This window comes from Chrysemys picta, chromosome 24, assembly GCF_011386835.1.
Source record: "Chrysemys picta bellii isolate R12L10 chromosome 24, ASM1138683v2, whole genome shotgun sequence".
NCBI lineage: Eukaryota > Metazoa > Chordata > Testudines > Emydidae > Chrysemys > Chrysemys picta.
The window spans coordinates 5,396,021-5,413,120 of NC_088814.1; the positions used below are offsets into that span (position 1 = coordinate 5,396,021).

At 57.4% G+C, this 17,100-nt stretch overlaps 2 protein-coding genes across 12 annotated transcripts; one reads left to right on the top strand and one right to left on the bottom strand.

Moving 5' to 3' along the window:
* Positions 1 to 523: 523 nt before the first annotated feature.
* LRRC46 (leucine rich repeat containing 46) lies at positions 524 to 7,848 on the top strand. The gene is made up of 8 exons (XM_005301867.4): positions 524 to 1,094; positions 1,363 to 1,465; positions 1,954 to 2,062; positions 3,545 to 3,591; positions 4,129 to 4,238; positions 5,717 to 5,786; positions 6,798 to 6,979; positions 7,346 to 7,848. The coding sequence occupies exons 1-8, from the start codon at positions 1,085 to 1,087 to the stop codon at positions 7,750 to 7,752; spliced, it is 1,038 nt and encodes a 345-aa protein (XP_005301924.2). The 5' UTR covers positions 524 to 1,084; the 3' UTR covers positions 7,753 to 7,848.
* On the bottom strand, positions 2,309 to 14,413 carry SCRN2 (secernin 2). Of its 11 annotated transcripts, none has more exons than XM_065577649.1 (9): positions 14,244 to 14,413; positions 12,729 to 12,907; positions 12,399 to 12,580; positions 11,914 to 12,113; positions 11,104 to 11,319; positions 10,625 to 10,790; positions 9,763 to 9,943; positions 9,246 to 9,415; positions 2,309 to 2,486 (listed from the first exon to the last, which is right to left on the bottom strand). In XM_065577649.1, exons 2-8 carry the CDS (start codon positions 12,900 to 12,902, stop codon positions 9,257 to 9,259), a joined length of 1,278 nt encoding a protein of 425 aa, XP_065433721.1. In that variant the 5' UTR covers positions 12,903 to 12,907; positions 14,244 to 14,413; the 3' UTR covers positions 2,309 to 2,486; positions 9,246 to 9,256. The 11 variants fall into 11 exon arrangements, with proteins under 11 accessions (XP_065433721.1, XP_042700471.2, XP_065433720.1 ...); XM_065577648.1 differs by lacking the exon at positions 2,309 to 2,486 and adding an exon at positions 7,818 to 8,472 and having other exon boundaries at positions 14,244 to 14,362; XM_005301865.4 differs by lacking the exon at positions 2,309 to 2,486 and adding an exon at positions 7,818 to 8,538 and having other exon boundaries at positions 14,244 to 14,362.
* Between the last annotated feature and the right edge of the window lie 2,687 nt (positions 14,414 to 17,100).

The window sequence follows — 17,100 nt, forward strand, 5'->3', positions numbered from 1 at the left end:
AACGGGCACGCGCTGGGCGTAGCGCCCGCCACCTGCCCGGCCCTTCCCGGGGAGCCCCCCCCTCCAACCCAGGCGCTGCCCCCCCAATCCCTTCCCGGGGATCCCCCCAACCCAGGCGCTGCCCCCCCTGCTCTTCCCCCAGAGTCCCCCCCAGGCCAGGCTCTGCCCCCCCGCTCCTTCCTAGGGAGCCCCCCCGGCACAGGCGCTGCCCCCCGGCTTTGCCCCCCCAATCCTTTCCTGGGGACCCCCCAGCCCAGGCTCCACCCCCCCCACCCCTTCTCAGGGTTCCCCCCCGCACAGGCGCTGCCGCCCCCACCCCTTCCCGGGGATCCCCCCAACCCAGGCGCTGCCCCCCCAATCCCTTCCCGGGGATCCCCCCAACCCAGGCGCTGCCCCCCCTGCTCTTCCCCCAGAGTCCCCCCCAGGCCAGGCTCTGCCCCCCCGCTCCTTCCTGGGGAACCCCCCCGGCACAGGCGCTGCCCCCCGGCTTTGCCCCCCCCAATCCTTTCCTGGGGATCCCCCAGCCCAGGCTCCACCCCCCCACCCCTTCTCAGGGTTCCCCCCCGCACAGGCGCTGCCGCCCCCACCCCTTCCCGGGGATCTCCCCAATCCCAGGCTCTGCCCCCTGCTCCTTCCCGGGGATCCCCCCTAACCCAGACGCTGCTCTCCCCCTCTGCCCCCCCAGTCCCTGGGGATCCCCCAATCCCAGGCTCTGCCCCCCTGCTCCTGCCCGGAGATCCCCCCTAACCCAGGCGTTGCCCCCCCGCTCTGCCCCCACCAGTCCCTTCCTGGGGATCCCCCCCCAACCCAGGTGCTGCTCTCCCCCTCTGCCCCCCCAGTCCCTGAGGATCCCCCAATCCCAGGCTCTGCCCCCCAACCCCTTCCTGGAGGCTCCTATCTCGGGTCCCTGTCCCCTCAGCCCTGCCTTCACACAGAGTGGCAGAGTTACCCTGAGCAGCTCTCCCCCCTCATCCTCCCCATCCTCACATCCCCATTCCTATGACTGTGGCCAGTTGAGTTGGGGACTGGGGTACAGGGGCCACGTGTCCCTTCCCTCTCCAGGCTGGCGAACCTGCCAGAGGCCATGCCCAGGGGTGAGTGATCCGTGCAATGGGATCTCCCACTGCAGCAGAGCACCGTTGCCCTCGAGGTGGGGCTGCGGGTGAGAGGAGGTTGCATGCAGAGATGAAGATGGGGGGGTCAGGGTGGAACCCCCCCCCCATATATAGCACTGTCAGGAGTTTTTCACTGTGATTAACCAAGGCCTGCTCCCAATGCAGTCCAAGGCCAAACTCCCATTGACATTGCTGAGAGCAGGATCAGGGGCCCTGAGTGAATGTGGATCCCTGTGTTTGCTTCCAGACCTTCAGCAGAGCCCCGCAGAGGAAGGGAGGAGCATCACTGACTCTCTCATCGCCCAGAGAAACCTGTCCTGCCCTGCAGAAAAAGAGACCCCAGAGAGCATGTGAGTGTCTGATCGCTGCTGAAATGGGATGTCCAGGATCAAAGAAGGGAAGTCCCTTGAAATGAGGGATGGGCGGGCACCCTAGAACCTAGCAGATGGGAAGGGAGATGTAATGATACTCCCTAGCTCTTACATAGCACTTTTCGGCAGTAGATCGCATAGGATTTTTCAAAGGATGTCAGTATTATTATCCTCATTTTACAGATGGGGAAACCGAGGCACAGAGGTAGTGACTTGAGACACACACGGTAATGGGAGATCACCCTAATTACTAAGTGCATCTGGTTGCTTTGCTCCTGCCACGACCCAGCAGGTCTGTGATTGAAAATAAAGTTGTAGCTTTATTAAAGGGAACTGAAGATTGCTCTCCCAGCAGTCTGCGATCCTTCATTGTGGAGGGGCTCTCGGAAGGATCTCCTTTGCTCTTGAATTCCAGCAACACCCACAATATGGCTACACAAAATTGTTCTGAACGCCTTTCTCCGTAGATCCAAGGCCTTAGCGTCGCTGCTCACCATCCGCTTGGACAGGGAGAACATTTGCGCTATCAGCAACCTGCAGGGTCTGAGAGAGGTCCGCAGTCTCTACCTGCAAGAGGTAAAGCGCTTAGCATGCTCTTTAACATGATCTGTCTCTCAGGCTGGGAGATAGCACCCCCTGGAGATGAGCTCTGGTTTTTCACAGCAGCCAAACTTCGCCCACCACAGTAAATTCCACTATAAGCAAGAACATACTTTGGCTTTGAAATAAGATCAGACTCTTTCCTCTGCAAGCAGTTTCTTGAGAATGCTTTGTGTTGGGGAGGGACACCCCGAGGGTGAGAAACAGAGACAATGGCAGGTGTGTTGGGCCCAGATTTTATTTTTTTAAGTATATACTATTAATAGAAAAGTTTGAGATATATAAAAAAAAAATCTCTGAACACGGTTTTGTGTTTTGATTTAAACAATTCCCTACAGCAACGGCCACCTAACCATCACAGCCTTGTGCCAGGCGTTGAGAGCCAGAAAGTGAATATATCCTGAAAGACACAATTAACAAAAGTCACAATGACTAGGGGCCTTCCACTCTGAGAGACAAGTGGCCACAAAAAATAAACAAATGACCTAAAACCAAGGAAAAGCAAATCTGATCTTTAATTCTTTTGCTTTCGATTATTTAAGCTATGGAAGAAGAATCAGGAATTTAACCATCTAAGTTACACCGATAAAAAGAACATTTCAGGTTTTAAAAATCTGCCTTTTAAATTGACCTTTAAAAGAGCTCCCTTTGGATTAATAAAGAACGGACTGGTGCTCTGGCTTCAGCCATCTGGCAAGTCGAGCTAAGATCATGTACATGTACAGGCCCCACGCCTGCAATGGGATCCCTGCATGCAGCCCCCTGCAGATCCCATTGATTTGGGGATCCATTTGTGCAGCTCTGATTGCAGGATTGGGGTCTTGGGGCTGGTCTGCACTGGGATCTTACATCGGCTTAGCTTCGTCTCTCTGAGGTGTGAAAAATCCACCCCATAGGAGATGTAGCTATGCCGACCTAATCCCTGGTGTAGACAGTGCTGGGCCAACGGAAGAATTCTTCTGAGGAAAGCTGCACATGTGCGTAAAAGCTTGCAGGGGCTGAGTGATTCCTATGGAAAGGTTCCTTGTTCGGGAAGCTGGGCAAATCTAACCTGATTAACACTCGGCCACCTCACGTGTGTGTTTCAGGCCTTATCGTCCTGACTGGAGAGTCTGCTCCCATAGTCTGATTTTTGGCAAGTTATTCTTTCCTTTGTATTTCCCCCCACCCCTGCTCCTTATAAATCTGAGAACTGTTTCCCAGAAGGAAGCATGCTGTGGAAGAGCCAACACAGGACTACGACTCGGGGAGTTCTGCGTTATAATCTCAGCCTTGCCCCTTATTTGCTTTGTGACCTTGAACAAGTCTTTCACTACCTCAGTTTCCCTCATCTGTAAAATAATACTTGCCCAGCTGTCGGGGGAACTCCCAGGTCTAGTTAATATTTGTTCAGTGCTGCGAACACGTGACGTGCCATTGTTCGTTTTCATGTAGTCAAGAAATCATTTCATTTTTCAGAACCAAATTGAGACCATTGAGAATCTCAGCTGCCTTCCCAACCTCCGGTAAGTAGGGTTCTTTACACACGCTCTCTGTACAGTGAATCGTGTCATTAACAGCAGCCGTTGCACTGCAGCTGTAGTGGGGGATGAATTTTCCAAACGCAGGTGGCAATCAGAAGAGAACACCGGCTTTTCCTCAGGGAAGAGTGAGGATTGGGTGTAGTTAGTGACATCAGCAGCCTCATGACAGTTTAACCCTAAGAACTTGGCCCCGGTTCTCTGGCACACAGGACTTTGCCCTCCGGTTTTAAGTTTTCGGGCACAAATCCAAAGTAAATGCTTCTGCTTTAGTGACACGGCTGTCCCTGTCTTTTGGCCCCCTTTCATTCCCACTGAAGGCAACGGCAGTTTTGCCATTGACTTCAGCACGAATTGGAGCAGGTCCTTTGAGATCAGCACAAGCTCTGTCTCACCTCGCACAAGAGCACAATACAGGTTTGATCAGATATAGTCCCCGCTGCGGAAGTCCCCAGCCTCTGTGGTTCCCCTTTGCATTCACTGACACAGCTTCCACCCCACCCCACCCCTCCTGCCCTGCAGGTTTCTCTCACTGGCTGGGAACCGCGTCCGGGTAGTGGAGAACCTCCGGGACCTGCAACAACTGCAGTTCCTGGACCTGTCGCAGAACCGGATCGAGACACTGGACCATGGTAGGAGCGGTACATGCAGCAGTCTCTGCTGGACAGGCTCAGACACACGCAGTTGGCTGCTCTTCTGTGCCTTCTCCTGCCTATTCCTCATTGCTCTTAACATGCTTTGAGGGCGGCCCCATCTCAATCACTGGGCACATCCCTAGCCTTGTCCAGCCAAGGTGCCAAAGCAGGAATAAACCAAGACTCCCACCCTGATTACCGCTACCCTGTTCTAACCACTAATGCACCCCCCCTCCCAGACTTGGGCATAGGATTGAGCTCTGCTAACCAGTGCCCTGCGCTAACCACTAGACTACCGTCCTTCCCTGACTTGAGAATAGGACCCAGGAGTTCTGATCTCAAGTGCCCTACTTTAATCACTAGACCACACTCCCATTTCTTTCCCTAACGAGTCTCTTTTCCATTTGACAAATATTTTCCTCCTCTGCGAGAGCAGCAACCATTCTTGTCTTGCCTTCGGTTAACTCCCTCTTTTGTGCACCAACAACACGAGCAGGGATACGCACCGATGTGGGAAAAACACATGCCGATTGGCCAGGGAGCTCGCGCGTGTGTCTCCTGCCAAAAGAGCAGTTTCTTTAAAAAGCAAGAACTGTGTGTTCGAGTGAAGGAATTCTTTATGCTGTTGTGAATCCAGCTAACATGCGACATCACATTCCAACAGTCCTACGACGTAGTCTGTCCTTGGCCGGGTTTCTAAGCTACAGCCCAATAGGCCGTCACGTTTTTCCATGAAACTACAGTGTCCTCGTTAAAGCTCTGATTCAGCAGAGCACCAAAGCATGTGTTTTAAGTCCCATGGACTTCAATGACCCTGAACACATACTTTGCTGAATCAGAGCTTAAAAGTTTCTTTTCAGTTTCATTTGGGCAGGAAGCAGATAAGGGACGGCCATGGCCAATCATGTGGCCTTCTAACTCTTAGGCACGGTAGCCACTTCCCATGCACTCTGCTTTTCAAAAATAAAGCTACACGCAGATTAATGACAAATCCATCTGGGTGTTCCCAGGGCGAAGTGCGGAATGAAACACTCTCCGGGCAGAAAGCTATTCTACAGTTTGTCTCTTCCGTCCAGAGCAGGCCTCTAGTAATATGCACCGATGTGGGAAAATCACGTGCAGATCGGCCTCTAGTTTGTGGCAGGGAGAAATGAGCAAAGGAACGTGGGTTTTTAAAGCTTAACGATGTAGTTGCAGGATACTGGGAATCAGGACTCCTGGGTTCTATCACACAATCGCGGTGTGATTTTGAGAAAGTCACCCCCGTGCCTCAGTTTTCCCCGCTGTGAAAGGGAATTGATACTCCCCTACCTCCAAGAGGTATTGTGAGGCTTCATTAGTGCTTGTAAAGTACTCAGAGCAGAGAGGGGTGGAGGGGTTTCAGTGGACCTGCAGCCTATCCACTCATCCACTTACTTAGCAGTCAGAGCTCAGATTTGCTCCCTCACCTTCTTTCTTCCCTTTGGTCTGTGCAGATGAGCTGCCCCGGACCCTCCGCATCCTGAACTTATCGGGAAACAGGTGCACCCACCAAAATGGCTACAGGTGAGAGAGAGTACGCGCAATCTCCCCTCCTCTGAGTCTCACGGGCGAGAACTAAAGCCCAGCTCCTCAAAGATCACTCCAGTGGGTGTTAAGCACCTAATTACCTCGGAGGACCTGGACCCAAGCACCTAATCCTGCTTCTCTTACACAAGTATCTCCAGTGCAGGCTGGGTGTTGCTAAACTGGCTCAGGCTAGCTCTGTACCTTCAATGGGAGACCCTCTAAGGATACACTTAAGCATCACAAGGAGTGGGGTTATTTAGATAGGCTCCAAACTGCCACTGAAATCAATGGAAATCTGGAGCCTAAATGCCTCGGAGCATGTGGGCCAGAGTGGCGGGCAAGACTGTGCCCCCAAAGGGTTCCCCCATACCAAGATGCAGGGGCAAGGGAGGTAATGAACAAGCCCAGGATTGAGTGGCGACAACTGGTGAGCGGCTCCTTCCTTCCGTGAGTTGTTTTTTGTTGGCTTATCGTTGTGTCATTTTTGTGTTTGCGCCGTCTGCTGCTCTGCCTTCCAGCAAGGTGAGATCTTTAAAAGGCTTCCCCCAGCGGTGGCCAGCTGTTGAAGGCTGCCCCCTATAGCAGCTCCCACGTCAGAGCTGGGGGAGGTGGTGGCACATTATTTCCCATGTCAGTTCTGACCCCGTGCCTCATGGTGGTGCTAGGAGGGGCTATATCTCCATCTTACCCTCTCCAGGTCACTAAAGACCCCATGGCGTATTTTGCAGGAGCCCAGGATATTAAATGGGTGTCCTCCCTAAACGCCAACTTGGGTAATTCCCTTCGGCCTCCCTAAATTCTTCCCCATCTGCAATTTCAACTGGATAGCAGAATTGGCACTTTCTGCCCAAAGCTGTTATATCGAGTTATCCCTGTTCACTGCTGTGTTCCACCCCAGAGGTAGCTGCATTGCAGCAACACTTAGCATGAGCCAGCGTGTGTTTGTGTGGTCAAAGCACTTTAGGATCCTCGGCGTTGGAAGGCACAATATCTTTTTGGTCCTTCCAGAGAGTTGGTGCTCGGGGCCTTGCCCCATCTCAAGAAGTTGGACACCCAGCTTATCCCCAGCTGGAGGGACCCTGACCCAGCGGAGGAGGAGGAGGAAGAGGAGGGAGCTTCTGATGACAGTGACTCTGAGGAAGATGATGATGATGTCCCTGAGCTGACTGGTCCTTTCTGTGCAGACAAAGGTGATCAAGCTGCTGCTATCAGCTATATGACCAGATTCTGTTCTTGGTACACGAGTAAATTCAGATGAAGTCCCCTGCACCTGGATTTGCACAGGCCTGACAACAGGGTTGGGCTGTGTGCGTGAATACCAGTGCTGGTGAAAGGGGCCGATCTGACAGTCCTCCCCTTCCAAAGATGGGGGAAAACCCTCTGCTCTGCAGCACTCCTTGGGATCCTAGCTGAGGGCTACACACACCATGTTCCCATATCACCACCAGGGGGACCCTGTGCCGTAACACACAGGAGCCAGTTTAATGAGCCTGCCCCACTGGTCTGCTGGCTGCAGAGGGGGACCGCTCTAACTTTTCCCACTCTCCCCCCCGCAGAGTTCTTTGCGGGTCTCCGCCAGGAGCTGGCTGGCCGCTCACAGAGGAGGAGGCAGGAGGCGCTGAGCGAACACCAGGCCCGGCTGGAGGAGCTCACAGAGCGACAGAGACTGATGCAGCCGCCAGGAGATCTGTGCCCAGGAAGCCGGGAGGGCCGCCTGGCACCTAGCCCAGCGGAGGAGGGAGCTGCAGGAGGGAGATCACCAGCCCCTAGGCTGCTTGAGCCGCACCCCAACCCCAAGTCGGGATCTCGGCTGCTTTCTCTACCGAAGGCAGGAGGCTCTGCGAGGTCTGGCACCCCACGCACTGGCGGGCAGAGCAAGCGCGGGAGCGGGGCCCGCCTCAAGCCCCCGAAAGGGGAGGCTTCCACCACAGTTAAAACTGCAGCCAGAGCAGCAAAGAAGTGACTGATGCCCAGCCAGCCCCCGCTGACCGCGCCGGCCCGGACAAAACAGCACAGTGGCGCTAGTGATTGAAACATAAAACCTCTTTATTCCACCTCAGTCTGTCTGCCTGTGGGCTTCTGTCCTGTGCTCCCTGGCGGGGGTGGGGCTAGCCCTGCACAGCATCCCAGCTCTGTACAGGACACATAGGTGGGGATCATCCCCCTGCTACGGAAGGGGAAAGTGACTCGAACGAGGTCCCTAGGTGAGTCAGCGAGCCCAGCTGTCCTGTGCTCTAACCATTAGGCCGTGTTTCCTTTTAGGAAGAAGCAAGGTGGGCCCCCTGGTAACCCAGCCACCAAATTCAGCTCCATCTAACTAGCTGAGGCTCTCCCCTTCCCGGTCCCACGGAGCTCAGGCCTGTTCAAGCTGCTGAAGCCTCCACTGGAGCTCTGGACTCTTCATGGGAGTGACAACTCGTGCTAGGAAAGGAGTGGCAGGCGCCCGCCCGTTCCCGAGGAGGGCTGTCCACAGCTACAGGCTGGGCAATGCCAGGCGGAGGGTCCAGAGAGGGCACCATGCCAGAGCAATAATCCCGGTGGCGCAAAGCCACTTCCAGTCCAGTTCACGCAGCCGGAGAGAACGGCAGCGATCGGATGTGAGGTTAGGAATCAGGAGCGGAGCAGACGGGGCGGCAGCAGCAGCGGGAATTAAGGTTCTCCTGTGCCTTTGAAATGCTCCCCGCTGAAAGGAAAGCAGGGGAGAGAAGCGAACAGAGCAACCTCCAGACAGGGTAGGGCAGGCAGGGCTCTGAAACAAACCAAGTGGGAGGGGGTGTCCTTTCACCAGCGGCCTTGGGTAGCCAGAAGGTGGACCATGGCTCAGCCACACCTATTCTCCTCTTTCTGAGGGTGCAGCACAAGAAGACCACACGCCCCAGAATGCAATGCTCTGCCTTGCTTTGAGCAACCCAGTTATGTTGCATAGTGGACCCTGTAGTTTCTATGGGCCATATATCTCTGTTAAGGATGAAGGAGCGTCAGGTTCCCAAGAGGGCGACGACATCCCAGTGACTGATCAGCGTAACCCATCTGTGACGGGCTTCCTCAATCCCATAAATAAATGGGGCTGTTCCAGGCTGACGCTCTCCCAGTCAGTGGCACACAGACCGTCCCCTTAGGGACAGGTATTAGACCACAACGTTGTGCCCTTCACGTGGCTCCTGGGCCATGTGGATACAATGCCACACTGGAGCCTTTGCTCCATTTCATTCCAGGCCGCGGCCCAGAGCGGCTCTGCCTAGGACGGGGATATTAATGAGCACAGAGGCAAGGGGGCAGCCAGTGTTGCATGGAGACAAGGAAACCAGTGCAGACAATACCCCAAAACGGACCTGCAGTCAGGGGGCACCAGGCAAAATCAAGGGATCCCCACAGAGATCAAAGGGGTGCAGCCCACAATCCATGAACTCTGCAGCATCTTTCTCCTTCCCCTACCCCCCCCTCCCTGAAACCCACCTGCCTCGGGCTTATTTGTAGAACTTGATTTCTGTGTCCACACAGTCAAACAAGAGGTCAGCCAGCTCCGCCGGGTCCAGGGTGATACCACTGGCCAGCATTTCCTTCATGGCCTCCAGGCCCTGCCTCTCCAGATCTTGCATGGTCTGCTGGAGCTTCTGGCCCTGCTCCTGTGGGACAGGGTCAGTGGAGAAGAGAGAGATGTAGAGACACATACAGCCTAAGCCGCTACTTATGGGGATGGTGTAGATCCGGAGTGAGTCCAGAGTCTAGTTCCATCCTCTCCACCTCCCAGAAACACCCCACTGATCTCAGACAGCCCAACCCCAATCCTCCCACTGTACTGCTGGGAACTCTGCAGCCCAACTGGCTCCCAAGAGAGAACCCCAGAGCCCCTGGGAAAGCTCCCAGGGCTGGGGTGATAGGGAGTTAGTGCCAGGCGAGGCCATCAGAAGCCTTGCTCAGCATTTGAGAGGGAAGCAGAACCCCAGGGTACAAGCCCAGGGCATTCAGTTACCTGGTTAGTCTCCATGAGATCAAGTGCTGCCTGATGTGCCCGGTAGAGCTGGTGTCTCCGATCAACTCTGCTCTGAAATCGAGGGACCTTCTGGACGGGGTCCTTGTCACCGAAGCTCGGAGACATCGCCTGTAGGACCGGAGTCACGTTGGCGACGAAGATGAAGGGCTTGAATATGGACCTGCCCGGGCAGGAGAGGGGGCGCAGAGACTGTTAGGGGTGTCTCTACCGCCCCACAACATCCTTGCTGAGACGTTCCCCGGCAAAGTGGGTTTCGGCCAGAGGTTGCCGGGAATCTGCCTCCTGCCCAGCTCCTGCCCACCGGGGAAGCAAACAGCAGGACGCTAGCACTGCCCGGGTTCAAACCAAACGCCTGCTCTGCAGGTGAGCGGGGGTGCCCCAGGCACCGACCCAGGCACCGACCCGGCAGAGGGGCAATGGGGCCGGATGCTATTCGGGCAGTGAAGGTGACTCGGCTGGGTCGCTGTCGGGTTCCCCATTGAAGCCTCGATCCCTGAGCTCCCAGGGACTTCCCGTGGGCTGACCCCTGGATTCTCACTGAACCAATCCCAGGTCAGTCTCCACCCGGGATCCCCCTTGGACATCTGCAATGGGCACTCAGCAGATGGTTCTACTGCTGCTGGGCAAGGGCTCTCGTGATGTTAATGTGCAAACAAAGGGCCCGATCCTGCCACAGGCCAAGCGTCCTGAGGGAAGTTGCTGGTGGCTGAGGCCCCTCAGCATCTTAGACACGACAGGCCTGTTTAATTTTCCCACCCTGGCTTCTCTCAGCCGCCTCCGACAGCCGGGAGCCTGGGGCTTTCCAAGCACGGCAGGCCCCTTAGGCAGCACTGGTACTGACCTGGAAGGGTCGGGCGTGGCTGTGAAGAAATGCACGCAGGGCAAGGCGGGATCCTGGGGGAGGATGGACACCATGCTCCCCGTGGTGCGGAAGCCCTCCGAGTCCACGCAGATCCCACTGGCCTTGTCCCGCAGGATGGCCATGATGGTCTCCGCCGTGATGCGGCCTAGCAACATCAGGGGGAAAGAGCTGGAAGATCAATGGGTACGTAACCACGGGGAGGGGGACCAGTTCGTGCTCCCCATCGACCAGCAGCAGCTTAGGTCACCATATTTGTGGCCAATGAGATGAGACCAAGTGGTTGCTGGATGACCCAGAGAGACGCCTCTCCTGATTGCTAGGTGCTGCCCCATCAACCAACTGCTCCCATCCCATTGGCCAGGGAGACACTGAGCAGCCAGGAGTCTGGCTTTGATCCTTCACGTGGATGGTAACGGGATGAGACACCACATTGGCACAGCCCCATCCCCTGCACCCACCTGCGTGCTGCTGCAGTAACTCCTTGCCAGCGCAGTACCGGGCCTTAGCCGCCTCCATCCGCACGGGCTGGTGGGTCAGAGAGAAGACCTTGGTGAAGTTGAACTCCCCATCCCCGCTCCACCAGCCCTGGCTCTGGGCGTGGCGTCTCAGCCCCGCGTGCTCGGCGGTGATCTCCGTGCCGATGCTCAACTGGTTGGAGATATTCCGGGTCCCTTCTGCAACAAGACATGGCTTTGATTAAAAGGGATTGTACCAGTGGGAATGTAGCCATGAAGGCTGCCAGCCTGGGTCCTTCCCAAGACCTGACACCTCCATCCACCAATACAGCAGAGGCAGGAGCAAGGCAAGGGTCCGGGAAACCGCCTGACCCAGAGAGACACCTCTCTAGGAGTGAGCATAAGAGTCAAATCGCCGTGGCCTGCTCAATCCTTGGCCTGTTTGCTGGCATCACAAACGAGGAGGCTGGGGATGGCTGTGATGCAAACTGTGCTGAGACCCACCAAACTCATCACACCGGCCGCCAAAGGCAGCAGATGGGAACAAAGTTCGGTAAGCAGCAGCCTCGGCTGGACTAGAACTGGTCGGCAAGAGGTGAAAGGCTCCACGTTTATCTGAGCTGTCCAGTCCCCTACGTCCCAGATCAGCTCTCAGTAGGACTTTTCTTTCATCCATCCCTGTGCAGACAACATCCCTGCTGAGACTGGACTAGCAGCTCCCACACAGCACCTCCCGCTGGGACTGCAGTAACCGAGCTCCCTTACTCCCCACGATGCAGGACTTCCGCCTCCCCGGGTATTCTCACTGCTCACCTCGGATCCTCTGGGCTGCCCAGTACCGGCCGGCTGTCTCCAGCACCCAGGCTTCGGTGCGGTCCGCCAGCAGGAAGGTGTTGTGATAAACGAAAGGGGTCGGCTCCTCCTTGCAGCTGCCGCCCTGGCCGTAGCGCTCCAGCAAAGCCGTGATGGCCTGCAGGGCTTCATGAGCCGACCTGCCTCTCTCCAAACCCAGCCTGCGGCAAACAGAGCAGCTTTGGAGAGGGGGTGGTGGGGGGAGACCTGGATCTGCGCTCTTCCCCTCTCCAGGCACAAGCCCAGAGGATCGCCCCAGCACATCCGGAGAACTACCGGGGGGGGGGCAAACAAGTGCGGGCAGCGGGCAGCTGCCACAGGACGGAGCCGGGCAGTTCAAAATATCAGATCACCGCCCAACGGAGGGGGTTGGACTCAACCCGTCCAGCTGATCAGGGGGTGGCAACACTCCATAGCACCTGTCTCCCACGCCCGGCAACTCTCACCTGACCAAGTCCATGCCCAGCAGGGCCTCCTCCTCCCCAACAGGCTCCTTGGTCCACACCCCTTCGTTCCCAATGCAGACGCCATGCTCATTGGCTCCCATCTCGGCGCCCCACAGCCAGGCCGGGCGGCTCAGGATCACCGCGTGGGTCCTCTCTACCTGCTCAACCTCTATGTACGTGCACTAGGAGGGCAGGGGAGAGAAAGCACACACGCCTGGGTTGTGGACCTTCAACAAAGGGGGCTCCCTCTCCTTAATACAGGGGCTCAGATCCCCATCTCCTCCGCCCAGAACTGGGTCCCCCCCCCCCCCCGGCACATCATCTGCTCACCTTGAGTTTTGCCCCCCTGACATAGGTTGCAGCAGGGAGATAGACGACTTCCTGGACCTCATCTCTAGGCCGGTCTGAATTTTTGCCGAAGATCACGGCCCGGGAGGCGGTGGCTGGAGGGAGAGCGACGAAGCAGTCGCAGGAGGAGGGCGCGGGGCGGTTCTGCTCGGCCATCCCAGCTAGGAAGAAACAAGGTGAGTCAGGGTCACCCACTCTCAGCCACTTCTCAAGTGGGTCTCCCTGCCCAGCGCTCGAGCCAGCCATCGGCACCCTTCACAGTGGAGTCCCAGGGCATCCCCTACCATGTCCTCCCGGAATCAGTTCACCCACCCAGCTGCCTCGCGCTGATTCCAAGGCCACCTGCTGAGGCCGGGAATGCCGCCGTGATGCGCTGGCACAGGGCGGGTGAGCGCCTGGCACAGGGCGGGTGAGCGCCTGGCACAGGCCAGCCACGCTCAGGGCGGCTGGGGACTTCTCCTGCCACGGGTGACGTCCTCTCCCAATTTTGCAGCGCTAGCTGGGTCACCCCTTCTGGCCAACCCCTTGGGCCCGGGGATCATGTGGTCAGAGGAGGAGGAGGGCGGCTTATTCCTCCACCGCTCTGGAAAGAAAACCCCGGCGGAGGGTTAGAAGGGCCGGGGGCACAGGAGCTCAGCCCAGTCGAGCAGTTCAGGCCTGTGGCTGAGGCTTGTCCCACGCGGAAGGCGGAGCTCAGCTGCCAAAGGGGATTTGACTCCCCTACCCTCGTCACAGCCCTTCTGGGAACAGCTCCCCGGCCGCCCTTTGCCAACAGGGGCTGCCAGGCAGACTGGCTGGATCCAGGCCAGCTGGGACCGAAAAACAAAGGCTATTTTGACTGGGATTAAAGCCATTTCAGATTAAACTGTCAGAGCAGAGAGGCCCTAGGGGGACACCCCCCTCGACACAGACCCAAGCCCAGGGACAGCAGGGCCCACTGGCCACAGCATGCCAATGGATCAGCCCTATCTCCCTCTCTGCAGCCCTCCTCCCCCCCCACACTCACACCTGCATTGCACGGGCCGGGGGGGGCTCCCCGCACCACCACCCACACCCGCCTGCATTGCACGGGCCGGGGGGGTCTCCCCGCACCCCCCCCACACTCACACTTGCATTGCACGGGCCTGGGGGGGGGCTCCCCGCACCACCACCCACACCCGCCTGCACTGCACGGGCCTGGGGGGGGCTCCCCGCACCCCCCCCCTCACCCGCCTGCATTGCACGGGCCGGGGGGGGCTCCCCGCACCACCACCCACACCCGCCTGCATTGCACGGGCCTGGGGGGTCTCCCCGCACCCCCCCCCACACTCACACTTGCATTGCACGGGCCTGGGGGGGCTCCCCGCACCCCCCCTCACCCGCCTGCATTGCACGGGCCGGGGGGGGCTCCCCGCACCCCCCCTCACCCGCCTGCATTGCACGGGCCTGGGGGGGGCTCCCCGCACCCCCCCCCTCACCCGCCTGCATTGCACGGGCCTGGGGGGCGGGTGTCCCCACCTGTCCAGCCCGGCTCTGCGCCCCCCGCCGCCGGGACCTTCCGCGGCTCGGAGCAGGCAGCGGCGGCGCCCTGTGGCCGGAGGCTGCTAAGGCAGGAGCCGGGGGGGGGGGGGGGGGGGGAGCGCCGTTTCCTGCTCTCCCCGAGCGGGACTTGAACCAGGGACACACCAGGAGTCACCCCGGGCTGGACCGGCCCGGAGCTGGAGCAAACCGCACCGCTAGGAGGTGCCCTTGCGCCCTGCTCCTCCTGGCCCGGGTCAGCCCCATACCCCCGGCTCCGGAGGAACTCAGGCTATGGACTGGCTGGGAGTCCCCTAACACATCCCCTAGGGAATGAATGGGGTCCCCTGGCTAACACCCCCCCCCATGGACTGAACGGGGGTTCCCCTAGATAATGCCCCCTTTTAAGAATGAATGGGGGGGCCCTGGCTAACACCCCCCATGGACTGAACGGGGGTTCCCTTAGCTAATTCCCCCTTTTAGGAATGAATGGGGGGACCCTGGCTAACACACCCCCATGGACTGAACGGGGGTCCCCTAGCTAATACCCCCTTTTAGGAATGAATGGAGGGCCCCTGGCTAACACCCCCCCCATGGACTGAACGGGGGTTCTCCTATTGATTACCCCCTTTTAGGAATGAATGGGGTCCCCCTAGCTAACACCCTCCCCCCATGGGACGAGATGGGCTCTCTTCGCTTAAATCCATTTGCCAACCAGCTCTCCTCCTTTTGCCTTTGCGAGGTCAGGGCAGTTGCACCTGCCGGAGAGACCTGCTTTCTCTTACTCCCTTGTGCCATTTGCTTTTCCTGTCTCACCCCTTCCACTCCCCCGCACACCTCTCCGGGGTCGGTCGCACGCGTCGTGCACACCCCGGATCAGTGCAAGCAAGTTACACTCGCTTGACACACCTGCTTCCTAGCCAGCTGACACCTGCTTTGTAACTCACACCCTGGGTGAAATCCCTCCCGGGGCCGCTTGGCGACCGGATGGGAACGGCGCCCTCCCACGACAGGCCTGAACGGGGCCCAGGGAAACACGGGAAAGTGGCCAGAGAATCACAAACAAGAGGGCGAGGAGGAGAAAGTGAGAGAGACACTCCCCGGAGAGTCGGAGTCACTCGCTCCCTGGCCGACTCCCTGCACGGGCTCCTGTTGCTTCATCCCAGGGTCCCCTGCTCGCAGACCGGTTCTGCCAGGCTCGGGTTCCCTCCGGCATCAGCTCCGCGTCGTAGGCCGGAAACGCCAGCCAGGGCTGCAGCAGGAGACGAGTCTGCTCCCTGATTGCTGGCCCCCTTTGAGATCAATGCAGTAGGCCTAGCCCCATGCAGAGCCCAACTGGGGGATCCCCGAGTGGTTCTGCCTTGGGGAAGGTGTGTGTGGGTGGGGAGACATGGCACAATCTCTGCTCAGGCCTCTTCTAGGCCCGTCCTGTGAGTAACGAGGGGAAGGGGGCTGCAATCTACAGTTCAGGCTCCCACCGCCCCTTTCTCTGAGGGTCACACCTTGATCAGTCATGACTCATCCAAGCATCTTTAATGTTGCAACGGACAGATAGAGAGATGTAGGAGTCAGCCAGATCTGCCCTGGGGGTGGGGGTGGGGGGTCCATAACCTGCCAGGTCAAAGGGCATCTGGGGGTGGGGTGACCAGCTGCCTGCTACCCCCTCCCCAATCTTATGGGGACTAGGGACACTCTAGGAGTCACCCAGGCTTTGGCTGGGCTGTGGCCTGGCCAGAGCCCCCATTTGAAGAGTTGAAGGGAAAAAGGCTTCAGCGGTAGAAAGCGGGATCTAGAGAGGAAATGCCTGAGCCGTGCCCAGACAGGCCGTTCCAGGCGCGGACGCCCCCTTCCTCCTCTCCGCTCACATTTGGAAATCTTTGGCTAGGAGGGGGGAAAATGCTTCCAAAATTACATTGTCCAATAGCTCCTGTCTCTGGCTGCGCATGGAATTGTGTCTCTTGGAGCGGACATAAAGCAAAGGTCTTCACTAATCGTTGTCATTTTTACAAGAGGTGGGGTGTTGGAACCCCCTTGTCCTGGCCAAATTACACCCAGGGTAATTACATTCTACCCCCTTAAATTCTCCCCTGCTATTTCAATTGGTTATTGCAGTATGGTGGTGGTGTGCACTGTTAAACCAGCTGCAGCATTCCACCCCAGAAGCAGCCGCATTTCAGTGGCAGGTAAAGTGAGCCCTGTGTCTAAAGCACATTGAGACCTTTCAGGATGAAAAGCAAGATTGTTACTAGGGTTCAGCAGGAATATTATTTATTCCAGGCTAGCAAAACCGGCACCGAAATTTGCCAGCCCCATGCACAAAAATTGACTCAGCGCACGAGTGCCAAAAATGGGATTGGTCAACAAAGAGACTTTTTTGTGGCTGTCAAACATAGGTAAGGTGCTCAAGGTAAACTGAACTTTGCGAGGCTGACTTATTCTAGAGACACGATGATTATCACTGATAGGAGGCGCCAATCCAGATTATTGAGAGAAAGGGCTACAGCATTGCACTGAGACTCAGGAGACCTCGGTTCAGTACCGGGCCCAGCCACTTAGGCCCATCTCCTCAAAGGTATGTTAGGATTTTCCATACCTTTGAGGATGTGGGCCTTACTCACCCTGTGCCTCGGTTTCCCCATCTGTGAAATGGGGATAATAAGGCTTCTCACTTCTTGTCTATGTGGATTGTAAACTCTTTGGTGCAAGAACTGTCTCTCCTATGTGTTTGTACAGGGCCTAGCACCATGGGGCCTTGAGCTCTGTTGGGGCCACTAGGTGTTCCTGTAATACAATTACTAAGACAACTGGGGTCCCATTGTGTGCGGTGCTGTACAAACATATAGGAAAAAACAGTCTC